This window comes from Stigmatopora argus, chromosome 1, assembly GCF_051989625.1.
Source record: "Stigmatopora argus isolate UIUO_Sarg chromosome 1, RoL_Sarg_1.0, whole genome shotgun sequence".
NCBI classification, from domain to species: domain Eukaryota; kingdom Metazoa; phylum Chordata; class Actinopteri; order Syngnathiformes; family Syngnathidae; genus Stigmatopora; species Stigmatopora argus.
The window spans coordinates 27,872,109-27,898,740 of record NC_135387.1 but is presented as its reverse complement, the minus strand read 5'-3'; the positions used below and the strand labels follow the sequence as shown (position 1 = coordinate 27,898,740).

Genomic DNA, 26,632 nt, shown 5'->3' with positions numbered 1-26,632 from the left:
CGTTGTCTCATTCAACATTGGGATCTCGGATAAGATGATCTGATGCCGGAGCCAACGGTTTCTATGGCGACATCTTGCAGCTTGAGGAGCACCATGGTTGTAAACAAATGTTTCATCTTACTTTTGCTTAGTCTCGCCGCCACGCAAGGTAATTGGGATTCTTTAAGGGTGTCGTGTGGTTTTTGACCGTGTCGTGATTGGGTGGGTTTTTATGGTGGGTTTGTTTTCAAACTTTTGGTCTTGTCGTTTTGAGTTAAAAGGGAAATGGAGGGATTTTAGTTCATTGTGACAAAGGTTGGGGATTTTTTTGTTGTTGTGGTGAGGTCTTTTTAGTTGGCAAAATCGTGGTTTATTGGGATGTTGGGCTTAGGGATCATCTTTTTTGTTTGTTTTAATAGGACGAGTACCTGTTTTATTTATTTTATCTATTATATATTTTATCTATTGTCTATTTCATCTTTTATCTATTATCTATTTGATCTATTATCTATTTGATCTATTATCTATTTGATCTATTATCTATTTGATCTATTATCTATTTGATCTATTATCTATTTGATCTATTATCTATTTGATCTATTATCTATTTGATCTATTATCTATTTGATCTATTATCTATTTGATCTATTATCTATTTGATCTATTTTATCTATGATCTATTTTATCTATGATCTATTTTATCTATGATCTATTTTATCTATGATCTATTTTATCTGTTTTATCAGTTTTATTTGTTTTATTTATTTTATTTATTTTTATCTATTTGATCTATTTTATCTATTTTTTTTAAATCTATTTTATCTAATTTATCTATTTTATTTCCTATTTGTTGATTATTTATTTGATTATTTATTTGACAGTTTGTTGTTGTTATTTGTGCACTATGTGATGAAAGCTTTAAATCTCATTAGACTTGGATAATGACAATAATAGCATTCAATTTAATTCCATTTTAAAAAAAGAACATTTGCTTTGAATTTTTCTATCCACATCGGTAAGCTGATTTTTTTTTAAACCCAAAAGTGTCATTAGATCGTTTTAGTTATCAAAATAATAGTGCTTCATTATGATATTTAGCATAGAAATGATCTTTTATTGGTTTTTTTACTCAAAGAAGTGCCAGTTTTTTCTTTGAATTTTTCAATCCATTTGGATGAGTTGACAGAAGAAAAATGAGAAGAAATATTATACTGGAGAATTATCTTGAGAACAAATGAGATGAGATGGAAAAGCATGTTATAATTTGGTGATTTGGCGCTGTTAAAAAAATAAATAAATAAGTGAACACTGCCAAAGGATATTTGCTGCTCGTGCACTATTGGCCTCGGAGAGCACATTGATCAAAATGGGACAGAATTGGGTCCAGTTGCTGGCAAACCAGCAGCTCACAAACTGGACGCACCAGTTTGCTACGTGCGTCATAGAGGCAAATTCAACGTGACTTTATTGCGAGTGCAAAAATAAATGACGTATTCTTCCTTTAGTTTGCCATTAAATCTTTTGTATTCCATATTTGGCCATTCCTACCTGAACCTTAAACGTACAAACAATATGTTGTGCAGTGCTAGTTGAGCTCCTATTCATTCATACGTTGGTTCATTTTCCATGAGAATTATTCTCAGCAGGGTCATGAGGGTGCTGGAGTGTATCCCAGTCAATCGTACCATTTATTCACATTGAAAACCACTTCCTCCATAAGGAAATAATCCAAACAATGAATAATGTGTATATATATATATGTATATATGTATGTATATATATGTGTGTATATATGTATGTGTATATGTATATATATGTATGTATGTGTATATGTATATATATGTATATATATATGTCTATATGTATATATATGTATATATATATGGCTATATGTATATATATGTATATATGTGTATATATATGTATATATATATGTATATATAATTGTGTATATATATGTATATATATATATATATATATATATATATATGTATATATATGTATATATGTGTATATATATGTATATATGTGTATATATATGTATATATATGTATAAATATGTATATATGTATATATGTATATATATATGTGTATATATGTGTATATATATGTATATATGTGTATATATGTATATATATGTATATATATGTATATGTATATATGTGTATATATATGTATATATGTGTATATATATGTATATATGTGTATATATATGTATATATATGTATATATATGTATATATATGTATATATGTATATATGTATATATGTGTATATGTGTATATGTGTATATGTGTATATGTGTATATGTGTATATGTGTATATGTGTATATGTGTATATGTGTATATGTGTATATGTGTATATGTGTATATGTGTATATGTGTATATGTGTATATGTGTATATGTGTATATGTGTATATGTGTATATGTGTATATGTGTATATGTGTATATGTGTATATGTGTATATGTGTATATGTGTATATGTGTATATGTGTATATGTGTATATGTGTATATGTGTATATGTGTATATGTGTATATGTGTATATGTATATACGTATATGTATATGTATATATGACATGTATGCATGTATACATGTATATATGTACATATGTATAAATAAATATATATATATATATTTTTATATATTTATATATACATATATATATATATATATATATATATATTCTTTCTCGTTGTACTGCTCACATGAGTTCCTTTTTTAATTTGTCTACCTGTAGGCAACACCCTTTAGAAATGTGCAATCCAGCAGATGATCCTTTTGATTAACAGTATCTCAGAAATGCCCTGTGCGATCATTTTTCTCAAGATTTTCCCTTCAAAGTAACACATTTATACTCCCTATTAAAACCATGAATATGGAGGTGGAAATTGTGAATCAGGGGGCGGCTTATACGAGAGAAATTGTCAAATTCAACGGTTTTAAGGGTGCGGCTTATACGCGGAGGCAGCCATTATCAGATTGTCAGATAGAATTTTTGACTCTCTCAGTTTTGGCTCTTTGTATCTAACTTTTTCGGCACACCTTAACTGCAAGTCTCACTTTGCAAGCCATTACAGCTTTAACGGTGATCATACTTTAGTATAAGATACGTTGGGATGACGTAGCAAGCTTCTAATGGGGAAGCTCATGTCAAAGCCTTTTTCCTGACGGGCACCTGTGCATGGATTTTTGCATAAAAAAGGGATGACAACACGTGGGAAGATATTGATCCGGGGACTAAAGGACAACACATCCACTTTGATAGAATGTGTAGGAAGAAAGACAATAGCAACATTTGCATATCTCTGTTTTTTACCCTTTAGAAGGCAGCACCTTTTAGTCGATTAACAAAACCTCATTTGCTGTCTGGGGAAAAAAAAAATATTTTTTTTTAATCCAACAAATTGAAAAGCATAATTTCCTATTTTAATGAAAGTGCCCTGCCCTATTAAAATAAGTGACTCATACCTGTAAAAATAATAATTAAAAAAACTGGCTTTTAAAAAAATTTAAATTATTTTTTGCAACTTGAGAATAAGTCGCAGGAGCCAAAGAATAGACAACGAAGAGGAATATATATATATATATATATATATATATATATATATATATATATATATATATATATAAATAAAAAACAGTGGCGGTCCGTGAATTTCCTAGCGACGCCTTCAGCGAATCAATCCAACCCTCAAAAACTATTTTATGGCTATAAAACCTCTACTGCAGCTACAGCTTGCGACACATAAAAAAATCATCAATAATAACCTCATACAATCAAAATATTATTTAGGAATATAGCCATATTTTACTCACCAAAAATCCTTTTTAACTGTACACAATATCCATCCTCCTTTCTTTCTTCCTTCTTTTCTATCGCCATCGAAGCTAATGCTGAAAGTCGAGCCTATCCTGTCATATTTCTGCCAAATGTTTTTATTCGATTTAGTGCTGAAAATGTTCCTTCCCGGTTGTGACAGGCTTGCTTGCTTTGGAGTTGTCCAACCTTTCTTAATGATGTCCAGCTTTTTTTACTTGAAAAGTTCGTCTTGAAAATGGCTTTGACAGTAAATCTGCAAACAAATCCATTTCTTCTCCTCCTTCAGCCATTGCGGGTTGACAAAACCGCTATTAAATCAACACAACCATATATTTGCTTGTGCAGCTCGCTCCAGATACACTTTGGTAGCCCTGGCTAGTCCACTCTATCACTAGCCAATCATAGTTGGTGAAAGCGATAACGTATACCTACGACTGCGAGAAGGCAATGACGTATCCCTACGCCTGCGACAAGGCATTGTGGTGTTGCCAACTCGAAATCTGATTGGTTAAAGCAACAGTCTAATCGACGCTTGTTTAATGCAGCAGAGCCTGCAGAACTGATTGTGAAGGCCTTGAGGCAGATTTCTGACCCTGGCAAAAAATAATGGCTGAAATGTGATTGGTTAAATGCTTCAATATGAAAACACACATCTGGAAGCAGTGCAACCAGGGGGAAAGGAAGCTAACAGACAATTTGAAATTATTTAATAAGTATTCATGGACAAAATATAATTAACATCAGTCTGTAATTCAGATATTTCTTAGGCCAGCAGAGAAGGCCTTGAAGGCCCTGACGGCACACCACTGATATAAGATGCACAGTGTATAAGCCGCTTTTTGGGGAGGGCATTTTTTAATCTTAGAAGTCAGGAACAAACACATTAAAGTAACAACAGTAAAATGGAGAACAAAACAGTTTTTCAGATAACTGTAGCCTAAAACAAAACATAGGCAGTCAGAGATAACAAAAAAAACATAGTATAAATCAGAATTTTGTATAAGCCTCATGCCAGCCAAACTATGAAAAAAATGCAACTTATAGTCTGGAAATGTGGTAGCTTCAAATATTTAATACTATTTTAATCATTCATATAAGAAAACCAAAAAAACCATTCTCATTAAAAATCATTTTTTCTGCATTCATTTCAACTGAAATGACATTGAACTGTCAAAAATAAATTAAAAACTAAACATGAACACTTCTTAAAAAGAATGTAATTACCGCTATTTCCCACTCATTTCAAATCTGGCTAAATTAAAAGTCAATTATCCTCCCAAATGGCTGTTTACATTGCATAAAAATGTATAAACGGCTAAACTAATAAATGAATCCATCACACAAGACTACTAAATAGCGCCGTAATGATTGACGTCACGATATGAAAAATTCTCGGAGGATGAATGGCGAAAATAGAAAAAAGCCCCGACACATTATGAAAAAAAAAAATCTGCGCCATAATACGCCGTCTCTAATTGCCGTGAGAACGGCGAGGTGGTCCTTTGTGTAACGTGGGGTGCTTCGAAAGGTGTTCCATTAGATGGGTCGCCCGGAGACATTGGTGCACAGGTGGGAGCGCCGACTCGTTTCGTGTCGCCGTAACGACAGCTGAGTCCGAACAGAGGTCGTCTTCTGTTTTCGCCGTCTTCTCTTTATCTCATCGACTCCATCCAATCTGAAAAACACGACATCATAGTCATCATTACCTCAAAAACATGAATTTGTTCATTAATTTTCCAAACCGATTGTCCTCGGGGGGGGGGGGGGGGGGGGGGTGCTGGAGCCTATCCCAGGGGCAGCAGGCGGAGGACACTCTGAAAATGGTGGCCAGCCAATCGCAGGCCACGACAAGATAAAGGACAACCAATCATAGCGATTTAGAGCAGGGGTGTCAAACTCATTTTTTGTCTTCTAACTAGGCTGCCAAAATTAATCAATTAATAAATTGACAGCTTTCTCGATCGTGCTAATCGATAGATCATTTTTGGACATTCAAATTAGTACAAATTGTTTGCAATTATTGATTTAAAATGAGGAAACACAGGAACTAATCTACAATTTCCATTTGAATTTCATCATAAAACAGAAAGTTGGCACTCATCATTTACTTTCTTGGGCCACACAAAATGATGCGGCGGGCCAAATTTGGCCCGCGGGCCGCCACTTTGACACCTGTGATTTAGAGTGTTCAACCAGCTAGCTTGGTATGTGTGTTTTTGGGTCCACCTGGGATCGAACCCTCGACCCTAGAACCGTGAGGCCGTCACGCTAACCACTAGTCCGTGAATGGTTAGCACGTCGGCCTCACAGCTCTGGGGTACTGGGTTTAAACCCAGGTCGGTCCACCTGTGTGAGGTTTGCATGTTCTATCTGGATTGTGTGGGTTTTCTCTGGGTACTCCGGTTTCCTCCCACATTGCAAAACCATGCATGCTAGGCTGATTGGACACTCTAAATTGCACCTAGCTACGAGTGATTGGTGGTTTGTGTCACTGAACCTTGCGGTCGGCTAGCCACCGATTCAGGGTGTCCCCCGCCTCTGGCCCGAAGTCAGCTGGGATAGGCTCCAGCACCCCCTGCGACCCTAGTGAGGATAAAGCGGTTCAGAAAATGAATGAATGAAAAAAGAGCAACTTTCTATCCTTCCATCTTGTGAATAGAATAGCCTAGGGTGACAGTTGACTTGGGATTGGTCGCCAGCCATGAGGTACAGCACATATTAATGAACATATTTATAGTCATGTTAATGAACTATGACCTACTAAAGAAATATGTAAGATTGTAGTTGAGGGCTAATTTCCAGTCCCTTGTGTACACACACACACACATATATATATATATATATATATATATATATATATATATATATATATATATATATATATATATATATATATATATATATATATATATATATATATATATATATATATTTATAAATTATGTATTGATTATTTACCTGTTTGTTTGTTTGTTGTTGTTATTTGTGCACTTCTCTACTTATTTATCTTGTTGAGCACCTATTATGTGACGCTGTATTTATTTATTATTTATTACTTCATTGACTTATTTATTTTGTACTTATTTATTGATCATTTATTTGTCTGTTTGTTTATTGTTGTTATTTGTGGACTTTGTGGTGAAGCTTTAAATCTTATACTTGCATAATGACAATAAAAGCATTTCATTCAATCAATTAAAAAAATATATATACATATACATATATATAGATAGATATCTATATATATATATATATATATATTTAAATTGATTGACATGTATTTTATATATATATGAATTTTATATTTTATATATATATATATATATATATATATATATATATACATATGTCACGCTTTAGTAGAAGTTGATTTTTATTTTTCAAATTTATCAAGGACCGCAGACAAACAAAATGGAGAACAAAAGTTTGATCTAATAACTTAACAGACGACGGTATTAATATTTACTCAAATGACTATAACCTGACTAACAAGACTATGGATCCCACTCCAAATTGATTAAAGTCTTCAGTATTCATTTTTAATAACTCGCAAGTCGATAACATGCCTGGAGCACAGTGTGGGAGAAAAATAATATAGTCGTCGCATCCGAGCGATGACTTATCGCCCGGAAAATACGGCCATTGATCATAATTATGAAAAAAAATCATAATGTTTGATGTAGTTTGCATTTTCTCATTTCTTGGAACTCCTTCCAGTACGTTGTTATGCTGGACCTCGAGCTCACGCTGAGGAGAAACTCCTCCAGGATCTGTTTGTGCGTTATAACAAGCTCTCCAGGCCAGTGGAAAACTCATCCGAGACGGTTCTGGTGCACTTTGGTCTTTCCATTGCTCAGCTTATAGACGTGGTAAGTAAAATCCGGGGTGGGGAGGGAACCTATGGCTCGGGAGCCACTTGCGGCTCTTTTGATGGCTGCATATGACTCTCCGCTAACCCGTGAGCTAAAATACGGAAAGTGCTGAGTCCCGAACGCACCAATAGGAGCGTCAAATCAACACTAGCGCACTTTAACCATATTTTTTTTACTTGACTACACTGTTTTTCATGCATACTCTCATTGATACTCATTGATTAGCAATAGCATAACAATGTTGTTTCAAGAATTCAAGGACTTTTTGCACTCTAAAAGCGGTGAAATGACGAAAAATAGGCAGACATTTTTATGTATTATTACTAAAAAATTTGGGCTCTCGACGAATAACATTTGAAAATATGACGTACGATGCTTTAGAGAGTTGTCAAATCTCACAAAATCACATATTAGCAAAACATAACAAAGAAAAATAAACATTTGTACAGTGGTACCTCGACATACGAGTGGCCCCACATATGAGGAATTTGAGATACGAGTAAAATTTCGGGCAAAAATGTATCTTGAGATACGAGACAAATTTTGATATACAAGCAAAAAAGCGGATGTGAGAGGCTGCTCATAAGAACATCATGGCCACTGTCTCTCTCCCCGCAACTCCCTCGTATAATGTCTCTGGTTGCAACTCCCTCTTTGTAATGTCTCTGCGAGCACTGGGCGGAGCCGTGCATTTTTTCAGTGTTTTTTCCCGTTAGTCAGTGCGAATGGCGTGTATACTACTTCTCGTTGGCAAGTGGTCGTGCGTTATTCTATTGTGAGAACATTTGTGTGTATCATTTTGGGAATATTTTGAAGGGAATACAAAAGCAAACAACCCTCGATTGGTTGCATCTGAAAGTCAGGGTGGAGGCGGGGCAAAAAGGGCCAATCCGGGAGAAGAAAGGTATCAAAATGTCCATCAAAATTAGAATTAAGTGTAGTGTTAGGTTCGATTAAGCTTATTTCTGAGTGTGTCTGCATCGTAATCCAAGTTCATTTAAATTTGTTTATGTTATGTTACGAGCGCGTTGCCGTGCAAAAAGTCTCTCTCGCGAAATCCGTCTAATTTTAATAATATTAAACACATTTTAGTAATATTAAACCACTAGTTATGTGTTACTTTGTTAATAGATGGCAAATTACAACAAATAAAACATTTTTTCCAATCCAATATGCTGTTTTAGATGTTTTTTCAGAGGGTTGGAACAAATTAATTTGTTTTTAGTTCATTTCAATGGGAAACATTCGTTTGAGTTACGAGAAAATCGACATACGAGCTCAGTCCCGGAACGAATTAAACTCGTATCTCAAGGTACCACTGTAATTGACCTCGTTTCTTTTTACTCGTTTATAAAGCAAGTTTTAAAAGATCCAAACCAATTTAACACCATTTTTTTAGTCGGCTAGCTTCACATTTTCTCATATGTCCTATTTTTAGGCCCACCTAGAGAATGAAATGCAAACAGATAAATTATACTTTAACATTCTAAACTCCATTGAAGAGTTTCTGTTGACTCAGGGAAAACTTAAAGTTTGACACCAGGAACATATATTTTCATTAAGGAATCTCGCAGATGGAAAATGCAAAAAACTCCATGACCATTTCTACTCAAAAATAGAGACAGCGTACGAGTCAGTTCCTGGCAAAGTTGTCTTCTCCTATAGAATGTGTCAGAGAAATGTAGCAAAGTTGCTATTTTCAAATATATTCCTCTCTCCAGCTTCGTCTCGCAGTAAAAACATCAGTGAATTTTTACCCGTGTGGCGTATTATTACCATGCGAAAGAATAAACACCAGGAGAGTGATCATTTGAAGCGAATTGAGTTGGAATTTGAGTTATTTATTAAGGGACAGCACATATTAATGAACATATTCATATTCATGTTAATGAACATATATAGCTAAATAGTTGGCCTCGAAAGCTGCGGTGCAAAACATATTTGGTTATTGCACAAGGAGGTTTAAATTTAGTGTACCGTAAGATAGTTCTTTTAAGTTAAATTTTAAGTTTGTTATATTAAAAGCACATCCGTCAAGTCTCCCCCGCCATCCGCGAATTCCCCGTTGTATTGAATCTCATTTTATTATTAAACATCATAACAACTAGTTATTTGTTACTCTGTTAGTAGATGGTGGATTACAACCGATAAAAATGTTTTTCCATTGTAATATCCTGTTTTTGTTTTTGTTTTCAGAGGGTGGGAACGAATTAATTTGTATTTGGTTCATTTCTAAGAGAAACGTTGATTTGAGATACGAGTAAATCTATTTCTATCTATTTTCCAAATTAGGCTATTCGACTCTCGTGCAAAAATATTTTATCGGGACATCCCTATTATTTATATAATAAATATTGCGTGTCGCCTTAAGGCAAGGGTGTCGGACTCGGGTTGGTTCGCGGGGCGCTTTAACGTCAACTTGATTTTACGTGGACGGGACCATTTTAGATATAATATTCAGATTTTTTTAAATAAATGGATTAAAAGAACTGGATTAAAAGCCCTGAATATTCGTTTTTTTATAGATCTAAAACAATGTTTATTTTAGTTTTTTTTTTAACATATTTTTAGATTTTACAAAATGATTTTTGAACTAAAAACACAGAAAAAATGGATTAAAAAATTACAATTATTGATTTAAAAGGGGGAAAATCAGGAAATGTAATATACATCCATACTCTTCATTTTATTTTGATCCTAAAACAGAAAGTCGGCATTCATGATTTACTTTCCCGGACCACACAAAATGATGCGGCGGGCCAGATTTGGCCCCCGGGCCGCCACTTTGACACATATGACATAGGAGCTCAGTCCCGGAACGCATTAAGCTCGTATCTCAAGGTATGACTGTATTCCCTTGTGCATGTTGAAGGTAAACAATGACACACACACACACACACACACACAAGTAGCACAGTTTTAGACAGAGTCGTGATCACAATTTTATTCGTCTAACAGCCATGCTTCAAGATGATTGGCCAAGAGGTTCAGAGACGGTAGTTCATATAAGCTAATTGGTATTGAGTTCCAGGTAAGTGGGGCACGGCTAAATGCAGTCTTTTGAATGGAACTACACAGTCACCTCTAGAGCCAGCTCTTGTTGATGTGTTGGAATTTGCACGGTACCGATATTAACATCCAGAATTTGCTTTCGGTCTCCCGTAAACGAGGATGAGAAGAACCAGATGATGACCACAAACGTCTGGGTCAAGCAAGTACGTAAATGACGAGAGGCGAATGGTTCTACCGAATATATTATCGTAACCAACGGTTGCTTCCAGGAATGGAACGATTACAAGTTGCGCTGGAACCCGGAGGAGTACGAAAACGTCACCTCCATCCGGATTCCCTCGGAGATCATCTGGAGGCCCGACATCGTGCTTTACAACAAGTGAGCTTCTCCCATAATTGAATACCTTGCATTCTTTGCCAGCAAACCTGCAACCAAATCCATTTGTTTTCCTCCGTCGGCCATTGTGGGTTGAGTTTGCTCACTCTGGCTGGCTCACTCTGGCTTTGGCCCGCCTACTCTATCACTAGCCAATCATAGTTGATGAAAGTGATGATGTATCCCTACGCCTGCGACAAGGCCTGGTGGCACCAAATCGAATTCTGATTGGTTAAAGCAACAGTCTTAACGATGCTTGTTTAATGCAGCAGAGCCTGCAGAACTGATTGTGAAGGCCTTGAGGCAGATTTCTGACCCTGGCAACAAATAATGGCTGAAATGTGATTGGTTAAATGCTTCAATATGAAAGCACACATCTGGAAGCAGTGCAACTAGGGGGGAAATAAATGAAAGGAAGCTAACAGACAATTTGGAATTATTTAATAAGTATTGATGGACAAAATATAATATATGATTCAGATATTTCTTAGGCCAGCAGATAAGGCCTTGAAGGCCCTGACGGCCCGCCACTGCAACCTACTATATTGTTATCTGTTGTTTTTTTGCTTTTTTTCTCTGCTCTAAAATCCATCGATGGCATTCCCAACACAACCTCATCATCAAACACTTTAGATGAGCCGACTTAACACCAGCGATAAAGTTCACAGCCATAATGGCTACTCTATATGAATAATGAATCATCCCCATAATGAATCCAATTGATCATGACCATCCTCCGCTAGAATATAGTAAAGCATCACTCCCATCCTAATCACGTCAGCATCACGCCACCATATTTGCCGCCAGAAGGCGTAACGGGATGAAAACACGGGGAAAAAAAACGTCGCCGTTCCGACGCTCTCGTCACCGTGCCAACGTCGTAAACCAATTTGGCCGTGAACAAGGTCGTCCTTAACGGGAACGGCCATAAACAAAGCGGGTACATTGCGCGAAACAATACGTCAGGCCGAAGAAGTTGGGGATAAAATGTAATTAAATGTGTTTCCAAGCGCCGCCGATAAAATGCGTCCACTGTGACTGTTATTACGAGTGAAGGGAATTCTCAATGAGCGACGTAACAATGAATTTATTAGACGTGACAAGATGTGAGCAACACAATTACCAAATGCACTTGTCTTTCAACAGCATAAAGTAGATTGGGCTATCTTCCACTTATATGGCCGACGGCCTGTGAAACTAATTGCACGAGACTGACGGCCAGCTGTTCCAAAGCATACGCCACTGACTACTTATCGTCAAAATGGCCGTGGGGGGTGCTGGAGCCTATCCCAGCTCACCACGGGCCAGCCAATCCCAGGGCACAATGTGTCAAACAACCAAACAGAGCAAGGGGCAATTTAGAGTGGTCAAACATCTTAGCTAGCATGCATGTTTTTGGGATGTGGGAGGAAACCGGAATACCCAGAAAAAACCCACACAGCCCATTGAATTGAATGGTTTTATTTGCATTATACAAGTATGAGATTTAAAGCTTCACCATGAAATTCACAAATAAATTATCAATAAATAATCATTATAAATACTCAATAAATAATAATTATAAATAATCAATAAATAATAATCATAAATAATAATGATAAATAATAATGATAAATAATAATGATAATTAATTATGATAATTAATAATGATAAATAATCACGATAAATAATAATGATAAATAATAAATAAATAATCCATAAATAATCCATAAATAATAATGATAAAAAATAATGATTATTAAAAATGATACATAATCAATAAATAATAATGAAAAATAATCAATAAATAATAATGATAAATAATAAAAAAAATAACAATGATGAATAATAATGATAAATAATAATGAGAAATAATAATGAGAAATAATAATGAGAAATAATCAATAAATAATAATGATAAATAATAAGGATAAAAAATAATGATAAATAATAATGATATATAATGATGATAAATAATAATGATAAATAATGATGATAAATAACAATGATAAATAATAATGATAAATAATAATGATAAATAATAATGATAAATAATAATGATAAATAATAATGATAAATAATAATGATAAATAATAATGATAAATAATAATGATAAATAATAATGATAAATAATAAATAAATAATAAATCTATAAGGAGGGAGGCCCGGCGGATGAGTGGTTAGGGCGTCGGCCTCACAGCTCTGAGGTCCTGGGTTAAAATCCAGGTCGGTCCACCTGTGTGGATTTTTCATGTTCTCCCCGGGCGTGCGTGGGTTTTCTCCGGATACTCAGTTTTTCCTCCCACATTCCGAAAACATGCATGGTAGGCTGATTGGCCACTCTAAATTGCCCCTCGATATGAGTGTGAGCGTGAATGGTTGTTTGTCTCCTCATGCCCTTTGATTGGCTGGCCACCAATTCAGGGTGTCCCGCACTTGAAAATTTCGTAAGTAGAACACTACTTAAATGTAAATTCTGTTATCCGTTCCACGGTCCTTACACAACTACCAACTAAATAACTAGCTTTTGTAACCTGTATGTATATATATATATATATATATATATATATATATATATATATATATATATATATATATATATATATATATATATATATAACATATAAATATACTTCATTGTGCATTATTTGACTGGTGCGGTTATCGTTCAAAAATACGGTCCCTGTTTTATCCAGTTTGTATTAAAACGTCAGCTGTTGTCCTTGATGGCATGAAATGGAAGCAGATTTGGTGTATGAATTTGCATGATATGACTTGGCCCTGGAATGAAGTATAATGTATAGTAGTATTGTGTTCAGTAGTAGTAGTTGTTACATGGTTGGGTGGATAGGTTTTACTATGTAAAATTGAATTTTATTACCTGAAACCATGAAAAGAGAGAAAGTGAGGTGCGTCCGTGTCCTTGCGGTAAAACTTTGAGACGTCGTAATTCCTCTTTATGGACTTTGTTCACACCTGACATACAGCAGTTGTCATGATTAAATATATTCTAGAAAACCCAGGTGTGCACCAAAACAAGACCACTTCAATTAGCGTTTGCAGTCAGAAATGCTTTCTTGATTTGGGATTTGATTCCCGTTTTTACATGGCACATTTACTTGGGAGATAAATTTGGAAGGTCTAACAAGATCAAAGTGCATCAAAGACACGCACCGTCCGTGTCGCGTATCATTTGAGACAAGAACCACCGTCTCTTTAACACACATTGTGAAGAAGTCATGTTAAAAAGAGTATTTCCCGTCATTTTTGGAAAATGACATGTTTCTTTGCTTTCTGACTTTTTGTCCGCTGGGGATTGTTATTTTTTTATTTTTTTTATTTTTTTATTTTATTCGCTAACGAGCTGCGGGACTGTTTTTTTTTTTACAAATCCAATCGTAAAATATGGTTTTGATGCCTCTGTTGCGGTGTGGTTTACAATTTACTGCAGATGAACAAATAAGGTTTTCTTGTAAAGTTTTGTGGCGGTGGCTTTTAATTGGGTGTTCCTTCTAGTGGGAAAACGACCTGTCGGGATTCTCTGGGAAAGACGGTAGAAGTATAACGAATTGATTTGGATCGATACATCCGATTCTTAAGCATAATTAATCAAAACAGATCAAAATGCAAAACCGATGAATGTGGTCATTTTAATAAATCAATTTTTTAATGGATTTCCATTCATTTTTATACAAATCGTTAAGCAACAAAGTTGTCAAAAAACATCAGTGTTTTTAGTTCAAAAATCATTTTGTAAAATCTAAAAATATTTTTTAAAAAAAGCTAAAATAAACATTGTTTTAGATCTATAAAAAACTGAATATTCAGGGCCTTTAATCCAGTTCATTTAATCCATTTATTAAAAAAAATCTAAATATTATATCTAAAATGGTCCGGCCCACATGAAATCGTGTTGACGTTAAAGCGGCCCGCGAACCAACCCAAGTCTGACACCCTTGGGATAAGGCCGTGTGCGGTCGATTGGTCGCCGGTCTTTTGGTCGCCGTCTTTTGGTCACCAGTCTTTTGGTCGCCCGGACCCAAACAACGGGCGACCAAAAGACTGGCGACCAAAAGACCGGCGACTAAACAATGTAAAACAACACGGTCTACGCATCAATAAAAGCCAACAATGGCCATGAGCAGTTTCATTGAGCCGACGTGTGAGTGTATAAGAGTTTGTATGTACATGCGTTGTCCCTTTAAGAAGCTACGTCAGTCAGGGTCTTAACAAGTTCTCCAACAAAAAACAATAAAAGTACGGGAAATTTGGAGCTTTTCTTTAGCCTAATAATTAATAGGGCATTAAGTATGACTAAATAGTCATTCGCAGTATGTATTTAGGGAATTTGAGCAACGATTTAAATGGTAATTATCAATAACCTTCCAGGCGACCAAAAGACCGGCGACCAAAAGACCGGCGACCAAAAGACCGACGACCAAAAGACCGGCAACCAAAAGACCGGCGACCATAAGACCGGTGACCAATCGACCCTGTACCCCTTGGGATAGAGGTTCTTGAGAACCAGACTCGGTCCAAAGAGTCACCATCATAATGGATTATTTCCACGCCTCATACATATATGAACGGTATTGTGAAAAAGTGACATTGTGCTCCCCCGCAGCGCCGACGGCGACTTTGCGGTAACCCACCTGACCAAAGCCCACCTCTTCCACGACGGCCAAATCAAGTGGATGCCGCCGGCCATCTACAAGTCCTCGTGCAGTATCGACGTCACCTTCTTCCCCTTCGACCAACAAAGCTGCAAGATGAAGTTCGGTTCGTGGACTTACGACCGCGCCAAGATCGACCTGATCAGCATGGCCAGCGACGTGGACCAGATGGACTACTGGGAGAGCGGCGAGTGGGTCATCATGAACGCGGTGGGCAAGTACAACACCAAAAAGTACGAGTGCTGCACCGAGATCTACGCCGACATCACGTACTACTTCATCATCCGACGGCTCCCGTTGTTCTACACCATAAATCTCATCATCCCGTGTCTCCTCATCTCCTTCCTGACCGTGCTGGTCTTTTACCTGCCGTCGCAATGCGGGGAGAAGATCACCTTGTGCATTTCCGTCTTACTCTCGCTCACCGTCTTCTTGCTGTTGATCACGGAGATCATCCCGTCCACGTCGCTGGTCATCCCGCTCATCGGCGAATACCTGCTCTTCACCATGGTCTTCGTGACGCTCTCCATCATCATCACCGTCTTCGTTCTGAACGTTCACCACCGCTCGCCGCAAACCCACGGGATGCCGCATTGGGTTCGGAGGGTGTTCCTGGACGCCGTGCCCAGGGTCCTCTTCATGAAGCGGCCCCCCGGCACGGCTAAGCAACACTGCAAGAAGTTAATCGAGATGATGCACCGGCCCACCGTGATCTCGGCCACGGGGAACTCCCAGAGCTTTTGGACCGGTTTGGAAACGAGCTTAACCCAAATAGGACAGTTGGAGAAAACACTCGCCAAGACGACCTCGGACAGTCCAGACGTTCACGTCTGCGCTCCGTCTCCGTCCTCCTCGCCAATCAAAGAACCCGACCGGAACGAACCGCCTCCGGTCGAGGTCGACCTTTTCTCACAGTATTCGGGTCTCCGGCGAGGACTCCGCCCGTCAACCTTGTCTTCTTCCCGACTGTCTTTACCCCCGGCGTTGCCCCTCGGGCCCCTCCGCCGCCATTCCAAGGACGGCGCCAGCAAACTGTCCTCCCACGGTCGCTCGCTGAGCGTGGAGCAGATGTGCGACCTGCAGAGGGAGCTTCCTCTGAGAGCCGCCCAACGATGTCACTCAGGCGGCTTCGAGTATTGCGGCTCGCGCCAGGAAAGACCGGAGAAGAATGGAGAAGCCCCCGCCAACGGCCCGGCGGAAAACCTCAAAGTCGACGACCCCAAACGCCAACGGGAGCCCGTCGTTCAGCGCCTCTCTCCGCCGATGCAACGAGCCATCGAAGGAGTTCAATACATCGCCGATCATCTCAGGGCGGAGGACGACGACTTCTCGGTAAGTGGACGAAAACGTTACCTTGTCTTGTACTGTAGTACGGCTAACTACGGGTGGGGGTCGCCCTGAATGGGTGGCCAGCCAATCACGGGTAGGAGGTTCAGTTAGAACAGGGGTCGGGAACCTTTTTGATGGAAAGAGCCATAAACGATTCATATTTTTTAAATGTTAATCCTTGAGAGCCATGCTCTGAATTTAAAAGTCAACATACATGAAAATGTGTGCCTTTTTGAGTCACTTCACCACTTTTAAAGTACAAAAAGTCTCTGAATTATTTGGACAACATTGTTACGTTGTTGCTAATCAATGAGTATCAATGAGAAAATCCATGCAAAAGAGTGTAATGAAAAAAATATATTATAAGGCGCTGGGGTAGTGTCAATGCCATAATACCAACGTAACGCTCCTATTCCTGCGCTTTCTCACCAGCAGTTTCCATAGTTTACCTCACAGGTTAGTGGAGAGCCATATGCACCCATCAGAAGAGCCATATGTGGCTCCCGAGCCATAGGTTCCCTACCCCTGAGTTAGAATAATGCATACCTGTCAACCTCGGCCATTGCTCCCCTTATTAAGCGATAAGAAACCATACAAATGTAACGTGGCACATATTTACTCACATAGGGCGCACTTAAAAATCTAAAACTTTCCCCAAAGTGGATGTAGCACCCAATCAGTCGGTGCGCCTTGTGTATGCACTAAATTCAAGATTATCTAGATGTCGCTGTATGACACTGACAGTACATTGCTTGCTGACGCGCTATATATTTATATAGTGAAAAGGCGGAATGCACGTGTGCATAGCAATCAATATTAGCAGTCGACAATTATGGTTTTTTCGACTGCTACCAGTGACCGTTTTACAAAAAAAATGTACTTAAAGAAAATCCCATACAAAAGTTGGTGGTTAGGGTGTCGGCCTCACAGTGGGGGACCTGGGTTGAAATCCAGGTCGGTCCACCTGTGTGGAGTTTGCATGTTCTCCCCGGGTCTGCGTGGGTTTTCTCCGGGTACTCCGGTTTCCTCCCACATTTCAAAGACACTTGAAATTGCCCCCATTTTTGAGTGTGAGTGTGAATGGTTGTCCTTTGTCTCCTCGTGCCCTGCAATTGGCTGGCCACAGATTCAAGGTGTCCCCCGCCTCTGGCCCAAAGTCAGCTGGGATAGGCTCCAGCACCCCCTGCGACCCTAGTGAGGATAAAGCGGTTCAGAAAATGAGATGAGACAATTAGAAATGATCAAAAAATGTTTAAAATACATCTAAGATTGTGCAATATTTTAGAATTACCTTGTCCGGACGTGACTTTAAATGACTTATTTATGTTTTATTGGGAAACACGCACTTTGTGGAGTAGCACCACTAATTTCGTTATATAATGACAATAAAGGCTTTTGGCTTTTGACTGAAATGATCAAAAATTGTTTAAAATACAGGAAAAACTTACAAGTTGACCGGTATAATAATGAAACATTTTCACAAAGTCACTGTCTTGTAAAAAAAAATCATCAAGCAAACATTTATCATTGAATTTTCCCGACTTGACCAACTTTGATTTTTTCCTAAATGACGACACGATTCACTGACATTTCGCAATTGCAAAAGCCACTTTTGAGTTCGACGATCCTATCTGTCATTTTCCCGTGTCCGTAGGTGAAGGAGGACTGGAAGTACGTGGCCATGGTCATCGACAGGATTTTCCTCTGGATGTTTGTACTGGTGTGTATACTGGGATCTGTGGGACTCTTCCTTCCTCCTTGGCTGGCTGGAATGATCTGAAATGGTAACTTGCCTGTTCTTGTATTTTTTTTTTTGCCAGCGAGGCGTCCCCGATTAACATAAAGGTTATGAACAAAGGTGGAATGTCTATCACTTACTGGGAGTGCATACAATTTTTATGGGGCAGTGAAAACATCCCTTTGTACTTATCCGTTTCGACATTGAACTTTATATCTCCTAGTGCTGCCGAGCCGGCGAAAATGTCACTCAGCGGGGTGCCCGTCACCCCCGAGGATGAGCAATTTTCATTTCTGTTAGCTTGACGGATGCTCGCGCCATTGTTTTTAGCATTCGTTTATTCATCGCTGACAAAATCAAAGTTAATTGGCAATTAGCAGAATGAATCAATAATCAACTCTACCAAGGGGTAATTACAGTGTAGCTGGGATTGTTCATGATTCGTCTCATGTAGTCATGGACTGCTATGTGCAGTGTTTGCCTGCCACCAGCAGGGGTGCTCTTCTTCCGTCTCAGTTATTTGACGTGTGCAGAAGATTGTAACTTGCGTACCAATTGCTCCCCTTATTAATGATTGCAATTCCCCTTATTAAGCGAAAAACGTACAAATGCAATGCAACACATTTACGCAAATAGGGCGCATTTAAAAGAAGGGTGAGTATGATAACGAAACAATTGGTATTAAATACAACTTACTCTAACTGAGGGCAAAATAGAGTACAGTAACGTTAGCTATTGAGAAAAACCTTAGATTGTTTTTTTTTCAAAATAATAAATCATACCTGTCAACGTCGGCCAATTGCTCCCCTTATTAATGATTGCAATTCCCTTTATTAAGCGATAAAAAAAACTTAAAAATGCAACGCGGCACATATTTACTCACATAGGGCGCACTTAAAAGTCTTGACTGTCTGGGTACATTGCTTGCTGACGCGCTATATAATATAGTGAAAAGGCAGGCGTGTGAAAGAGGACTGCGGATATCATGCTTAAAGCATGACAATATTAGCAGTGGACGATGACGTTTTTGTCTGCTACCAGTGACCGAGACGATCCAGATTAGAGCCGAAATGGGTAAAACGAGATCGGTTTCACAAAAAAAGTACTTGGAAAAAAACCCATACAAAAGTTGGGATACGGCGTACACAATTTGAAATGCTCAAAAAACGCGTGACCAGACGCTTGTTTGAACGGACGTTTGGTAGAACGGACGTTTGGTAGAACGGACGTTTGGTCGCCGGGTTGTTACTGTTGAAACCAGCTCTCAAAATTATAATCATGAGAGAAATAGAGAGATTTAGTTTAATATCTAAATATCTAATATGAAAATATCAACAGTAAACTCTGTCAGAATTTGACAGCGAGCGAACCCGGCGACCAAACGTCCGTTCTACCAAACGTCTGTTCTACCAAACATCCGTTCTACCAAACGTCCGTTCTACTAAACGTCCGTTCTACCAAACGTCCGTTCTACCAAACGTCTGGTCGACCAAACGTCCGTTCTACCAAACGTCCGCTCTCCCAAACGTCCGGTCGACCAAACGTCCGTTCTCCCAAAAGTCTGTTCTACCAAACGTCCATTCTACCAAACGTCCGGTCGACCAAACGTCCGAGTACCCAAAGAACGTATCAAATACGGGAAAAAAACCTTAGAAGTTGACAGACATCATTAGTCTGTCCAGTACAAAAGGAGCCTTGGACTGTTCCGAACAACTGCAGAGGTATGTTCTATCTCATTAAAAGAATAAAAAATCTTCGTTTTATTCATTAATTTTCAACAGAAATTCACATCCATGCGAACAGAACGTGAAATAAAACAGGAACGTGTTGCATTGTAACACCAGAATTGCATTTTTTTTGATAACACCATGCTCCTTATAAATAGTAATTTAGTATCATCACACAGTATTGATTGAAATCTATTTTTCATCATATTCATGATCAGAACCAATTTAAATTAAATTATTAGTAAAAGTACAAATTTTCAATAATGTTTAAGAACAGACAGTAATTTGCAGCGGACACGAGTAGATCCGCAGCTTGAGACAGGTGCGGCGGATCTATATCTTGCGCAAGTGGTGATGGAAATGTTCACAGATGGAAAGATTCTATTTCCAACGATTTGCCAGAAAATGAGTTTTTTTTCTCACATAAAGTCTCAGGAACGTTGAATTCTCCGTTTTCAATCCAAGCCAATTGTTCAGTTACACATGCTTCCAATTCCAGTTTTCTCCATTGTCAAAATGCAAGGAGGAATTTCATTTCAGAAATAAGACGCACCTAATATATTACAGTATCAAGAGTCATGGGTTGGTACGTTGTACGAGTGGTTATCACATCTGCCTCACAGTTCTGAGATCAATGGTTCGAATCCTAGTGGGTTTTGGGCTCTCTGTGTCAAGCTGTCATATTCACCCAAATGTTTTTTTTTGTTTTTTTTGTGGGATACTCCAGTTTCCTCCTACATCCCCAAAACATGCAAGTTAGGCTAATTGTATGTTACATTGTCCCTTATTATTTATTTATTACTTAATTATTTTTTACATATTTTCTATTCCTTCTATGTTAAATTGTCCCTTATTATTTATTTATTACTTATTTATTTTTTCCACTTCCTAGCAGCATTTAGTGATTAAATACAAACACTGGAGTTTTTCAGATATCAGAACCGGGCCCACAATTGAAATATCATTTAGGAATATAGCCATATTTTACTCACCAAAAATCCTTTTTAACTGTACACAATATCCATCCTCCTTTCTTTCTTCCTTCTTTTCTATCGCCATCGAAGCTAATGCTGAAAGTCGAGCCTGTCCTGTCGTATTTCTGGCATAGTCCGTCTTGAAAATGGCTTTAAATCAACATAACAATATATTTGCTTGTGCAGCCCGCTCTAAATACAGTTTGGTAGCTCTGGCTAATGACTAGCCAATCATAGTTGGTGAAAGCGATGACGTATCCCTCCGCCTGCGACAAGGCATTGTGGTGTTCCCAACTCGAAATCTGATTGGTTAAAATAAGTCTTATCAACGCTTGTTTAATGCAGCAGAGCCTGCAGAACTGATTGTGAAGGCTTTGAGGCAGATTTCGGACCCTGGCAACAAATAATGGCTGAAATGTGATTGGTTAAATGCTTCAATATGAAAACACACATCTGGAAGCAGTGCAACCAGGGGGAAAAGCAATGAAAGGAAGCTAACAGACCATTTGGAATAATTTAATAAGTATTGATGAACAAAATATATTATATGATTCAGATATTTCTTAGGCCAGCAGAGAAGGCCTTGAAGGCCCTGATGGCCCGCCACTGGACACAGAAAATACGTATAAATAAGTTAATACATAAATAAACAAATAAATATATAAATTAATTCATGAATAAATATTTGTGCACTTTGTGGTGACGCTTTAAATCTCATTATACTTGTATAATGACAATTCAATTCAATAACATCAGATTTTGGCCTTTAAGCTGATTATTAACTTAAAAAAAATGTTTATTACGTCTTTAAATCAGTTTCCTACCCTTAATATGTCAACTAAAAATTGATGCCGTGATAGTTTGAAGTTTTAAATTCACTTTACCATTAGAAAGCTAACAAAGACATTGTGTTCCGCTAATCTCGTCCAACATGGCCGCCCATTACGTTTTATTTAGATGGATGAATTCCAAATAGCCATTATCTGTGGAGCTTATTAGGGTCACGGGTGTGCTGGGCTTTTACCCAAGCTGAATGTGGACCGGTTGTCAGCGAATGGCATGAAGGATGGATTATTTTCGTTGAATTCTTCCTCCACAAACACGTTAACGTGTTGATGACAGCCAATTGTGTCAGCTGAAATGATTTTGAGGCAGGCTTCCTGGCCTTGCGCAAGCTGACATGCTTAAATGGGAAACATTAATTAAGAATATCATCCGCACATCAGACAACAGAAGCTATCGCATTAGGCAGAGGTGAAAAGGTCGCCTTGCTGCCATTATGGATATTGTCACAAATCGGATTCATTTTAGGACGCTCGTTATGATTGAAACAAAGTCCAAGATAAGATCACAGTGAGTTCATTTTTTCCAGATTACAGCTTGTGGGATATTTTATTTCTTTTGATATTTGATCGAAATTACGAACTTGAATTAAACTAAAATGAACGAGTATTGAATATGCAAATAATTAGAGGTACATATGGATTTTTCGTGAGATATTGAAATAAATATGCAGTTCGTCATTACACTAGCTTTTGATCCCAATTATTTGTGTTTCATACTAATATTTTACAGCTAATATAAATATATATATATATATATATATATACATATTTATATATATATATATATATATATATATATATATATATATATATATATATATATATATATATATATAAATATATAAATATATATATATAAATAAAAAAATATTTGTGCACTGTGGTGACGCTTTAAATCTCATTATATCATGGAAACTCTTGATAGAAACCAACTTGTGGTGTAATTTGTATTATTATAGATATGTATGCATATATATATATGTATATGTTATATATATATATATATATATATATATATATATATATATATATGTGTATATAAATGTATATCTATATATGTATATGTATATCTATATATGTGTATATATATGTATATATGTGTATATGTGTATATATATATATATATACATACATATATATATACATATATGTATCTATATATATACATATACATTTACACATACACATACACATACACATACACATACACATACACATACACATACACATACACATACACATACACATACACATACACATACACATACACACACACATACACATACACATATATACGTATATACATACATATATATATATATAACATATATTATATATATATATATATATATATATATATATATATATATATATATATATATATATATAATACAAATTACACCACAAGTTGGGTTCTATCAAGGGCTTCCATGATCCTCACAAGGGTTGCAGGGGGTGCTGGAGCCTATCCCAGCTGACTTCTAGCACCAGGCAGGGGACAGTCTAAATCGATGGCAGGAAATTGGACTACCTAGAGAAAACCCACGCAAGAGACTAATGTCAGGATAACCGGAACGGAAAAATGAATGAATGGATTTTTTTTTTAATCGAAGTTGCAAGCAGAAATTTGATCCCAAGTAACTGTGTGGAGTTTGCATGGTCTCCCCGGGCTTGCGTGGGTTTTCGCCAGGTACTCCGCTTTTCTCCCACATCCCAAAAACATGCATGCTAGGCTAGCTGGTTGAACCCTCTAAATTCCCCCTAGCTATAAGTAATTGGTTATTTCATTGTGCCCTGCAGTTGGCTGGCCACCGATTCAGTGTATCCCCACCTGTTGCGTGTAGTTAGCTCCAGCACCCTCCGCGACCCTTGTAAGGATAACCGGTATGGAAAATGAATGATTTTTTTTAGCAAAGTTGCAAGCAGAAATAGAAAAACAGCCGGTTTTTGACTAAGCGGCATTTATGTCAGTGACCGGGACTTTTATTCGATGGAGTAAATGTTGGATTGTTGATGGAGTGAAAAGGTATCACAAATTTGCAACCATCTTCAACCAGAAGGCTGTTTTTTGTGACAGTTTTGGCGAGTTTTTTCCCCCTTCTTTTCCTCTTCTTTTTTACACCAAGCACACATCAGCATGCTGCTCTCGCACCCTCGTGAAACTCCTCGAAACACCTTCTATTTAACGGGATGTGGCGTTTCCACTCGAACGCCCGTCGCGGTGACCTTCACTCTGTCCCGTCCTCGCCCGGCAAACCGCTGGATTGTATTTCCAGTGGCTCAGCAGAGAAGCTATTGATTATTTTGGTGAAAATATAAGCAGGAGACAATGGCAATTAAACCAAAATATGGAAAGGCAGCACTTAACAAGGTGAGACACTTTCAGCACTGCAAAGTTCCTCATTGATTTTAGCACATGCCTAATTGATTTGGGCACATCATTTCGTTTGCTTCGTTAAAGACTAAAATCTGTTTAAACGGAATCTTTGCAGTAAATAAGAATGAACAAACAGAATAAATAAATAAATTAAAAAAATGTGCACCATGATAAAAATGGAAGAATACCTATATATGTTAATGTGTATATATATGTGTATATATACATGTGTGTATGTATGTATATATGTATATATGTATGTGTATATATCTGTATACACATATATATACACATATATATATAGGTATTCTTCAATTTTTATCATGTGTGTATATGTGTGTGTGTGTATATATATATATATATATATATACATATTTGCATATATACACATATATATATATGTATATATATGTATATATATATATATATATATATATATATATATATATATATATGTGTGTGTGTGTGTGTGTATGTATGTATATATGTATGTGTGTATATATATGTATGTGTATATATCTGTATACACATATATACACATATACATAGGTATTCTTCCATTTTTATCATGTGTGTATGTGTGTCTATATGTGTGTGTGTATATATATACATATTTACATATATACATATATATGTGTGTATATATATGTATACATATTTACATATATACACACACATATATATATATATATATATATATATATATATATATATATATATATATATATATATATATACGAATATATGTATATATATATATATGCATCTATGCATATATACATGTATTTATACATATACATATGTATATGTGGTGAATTCCCTAGTCAAACACCTGTCAAGGTGGCCTCCCAATCAATTGGTCCATCACACCTCTTTAATCCCATAATCCTGGCCCCGATACCATCTGAGTGACGGCCAAACCTTTCCAAACGGGCTGCGTCCGATCCATATGCGGCGCGCATATCCACAGGCGCTGCGTCGAGCATACAGACTCGGCGGATAGCCAAATCCAAGAGATGAAGCTCCTGAATGACTGAAAAGCAGAGTCCCCTCCTCTTGGGATATCATTAAATCAACACAACGAACTCTTTCCAGATCCCAAGTGACTATTTCCCTTGGATTTTGGCCTTTGACAGCTCTGCGGTCCTGGGTTCAAATCCAGGTCGGTGCACCTGTGTGGAGTTTTCATGTTTTCCCCGGGCCTGCGTGGGTTTTCTCCGGGTGCTCCAGTTTCCTCTCACATTCCAAAAACATGCATGGTAGGCTGATTGGACACTCAAAATTTCCCCTAGCTACGAGTGATTGGCTGTTTGTCTCCTTGTGCCCTGCGATTGGCTGGCCACCGATTCAGGGTATCCGCCACCTCTGGCCCGAAGTCAGCTGGGATAGGCTCCAGCACCCCCTGCGACCCTAATGAGGATAAAGTGGTTCAGAAAATCAATGAATAATCCCATCTTTCCATGTGGCAATAGAGAAACTAATTCTACTTCAATTCCATCCATTCGTTTTTTGACCCGCTTTATCCTCACTAGGGCCGCGGGGGGTGCTGGAGCCGATCTCAGCTTACGCTGAATTGGTGGCCAGCCGATCGCAGGGTAAAATGAGACAAACAACCAATCAAAATTTTGTGTCCAATCAGCCTACCATGCATGTTTTTGGAATGTGGGAGGAAACCGGAGTACCTGGAGAAAACCCACGCACACCTGGGGGAAAACATGCAAACTCCACACAGGTGGACCGACCTGGATTCGAACCCAAGAACCCAGACCTGCCCATGTGCAAGAAGGGTGGCCAAAAATTGTATCGGAACCAGGATAACTTCCCTTTCCTCTTTAGGTTGCCAGATAAGCGCTTCGCTATGGAGAATGATGCTGACGTTTATCAGAATCAGAAAAGATCGGTTAACATCTACCAGGCCGCTCCGTTA

The 26,632-nt window shown here is 37.6% G+C and overlaps 1 protein-coding gene across 2 annotated transcripts; it reads left to right on the top strand.

Moving 5' to 3' along the window:
• On the top strand, nt 1-24,713 carry chrna4b (cholinergic receptor, nicotinic, alpha 4b). Of its 2 annotated transcripts, XM_077614186.1 has the most exons (6): nt 1-148; nt 7,521-7,672; nt 10,846-10,890; nt 10,957-11,066; nt 15,667-17,047; nt 18,699-18,908. In XM_077614186.1, exons 1-6 carry the CDS (start codon nt 43-45, stop codon nt 18,822-18,824), a joined length of 1,920 nt encoding a protein of 639 aa, XP_077470312.1. In that variant the 5' UTR covers nt 1-42; the 3' UTR covers nt 18,825-18,908. The 2 variants fall into 2 exon arrangements, with proteins under 2 accessions (XP_077470312.1, XP_077470305.1); XM_077614179.1 differs by lacking the exons at nt 1-148; nt 7,521-7,672; nt 10,846-10,890 and adding an exon at nt 24,455-24,713 and having other exon boundaries at nt 10,938-11,066; nt 18,699-18,828.
• Nucleotides 24,714-26,632: the final 1,919 nt, after the last annotated feature.

Coding starts and splice junctions, on each gene's coding strand:
- chrna4b (XM_077614186.1), top strand. CDS start 43: ATGCCGGAGCCAACGGTTTCTATGGCGACATCTTGCAGCTTGAGGAGC. Junction 7,673..10,845: donor TTGCTCAGCTTATAGACGTG/GTAAGTAAAATC, acceptor CCCGTAAACGAG/GATGAGAAGAACCAGATGAT. Junction 11,067..15,666: donor GACATCGTGCTTTACAACAA/GTGAGCTTCTCC, acceptor GCTCCCCCGCAG/CGCCGACGGCGACTTTGCGG.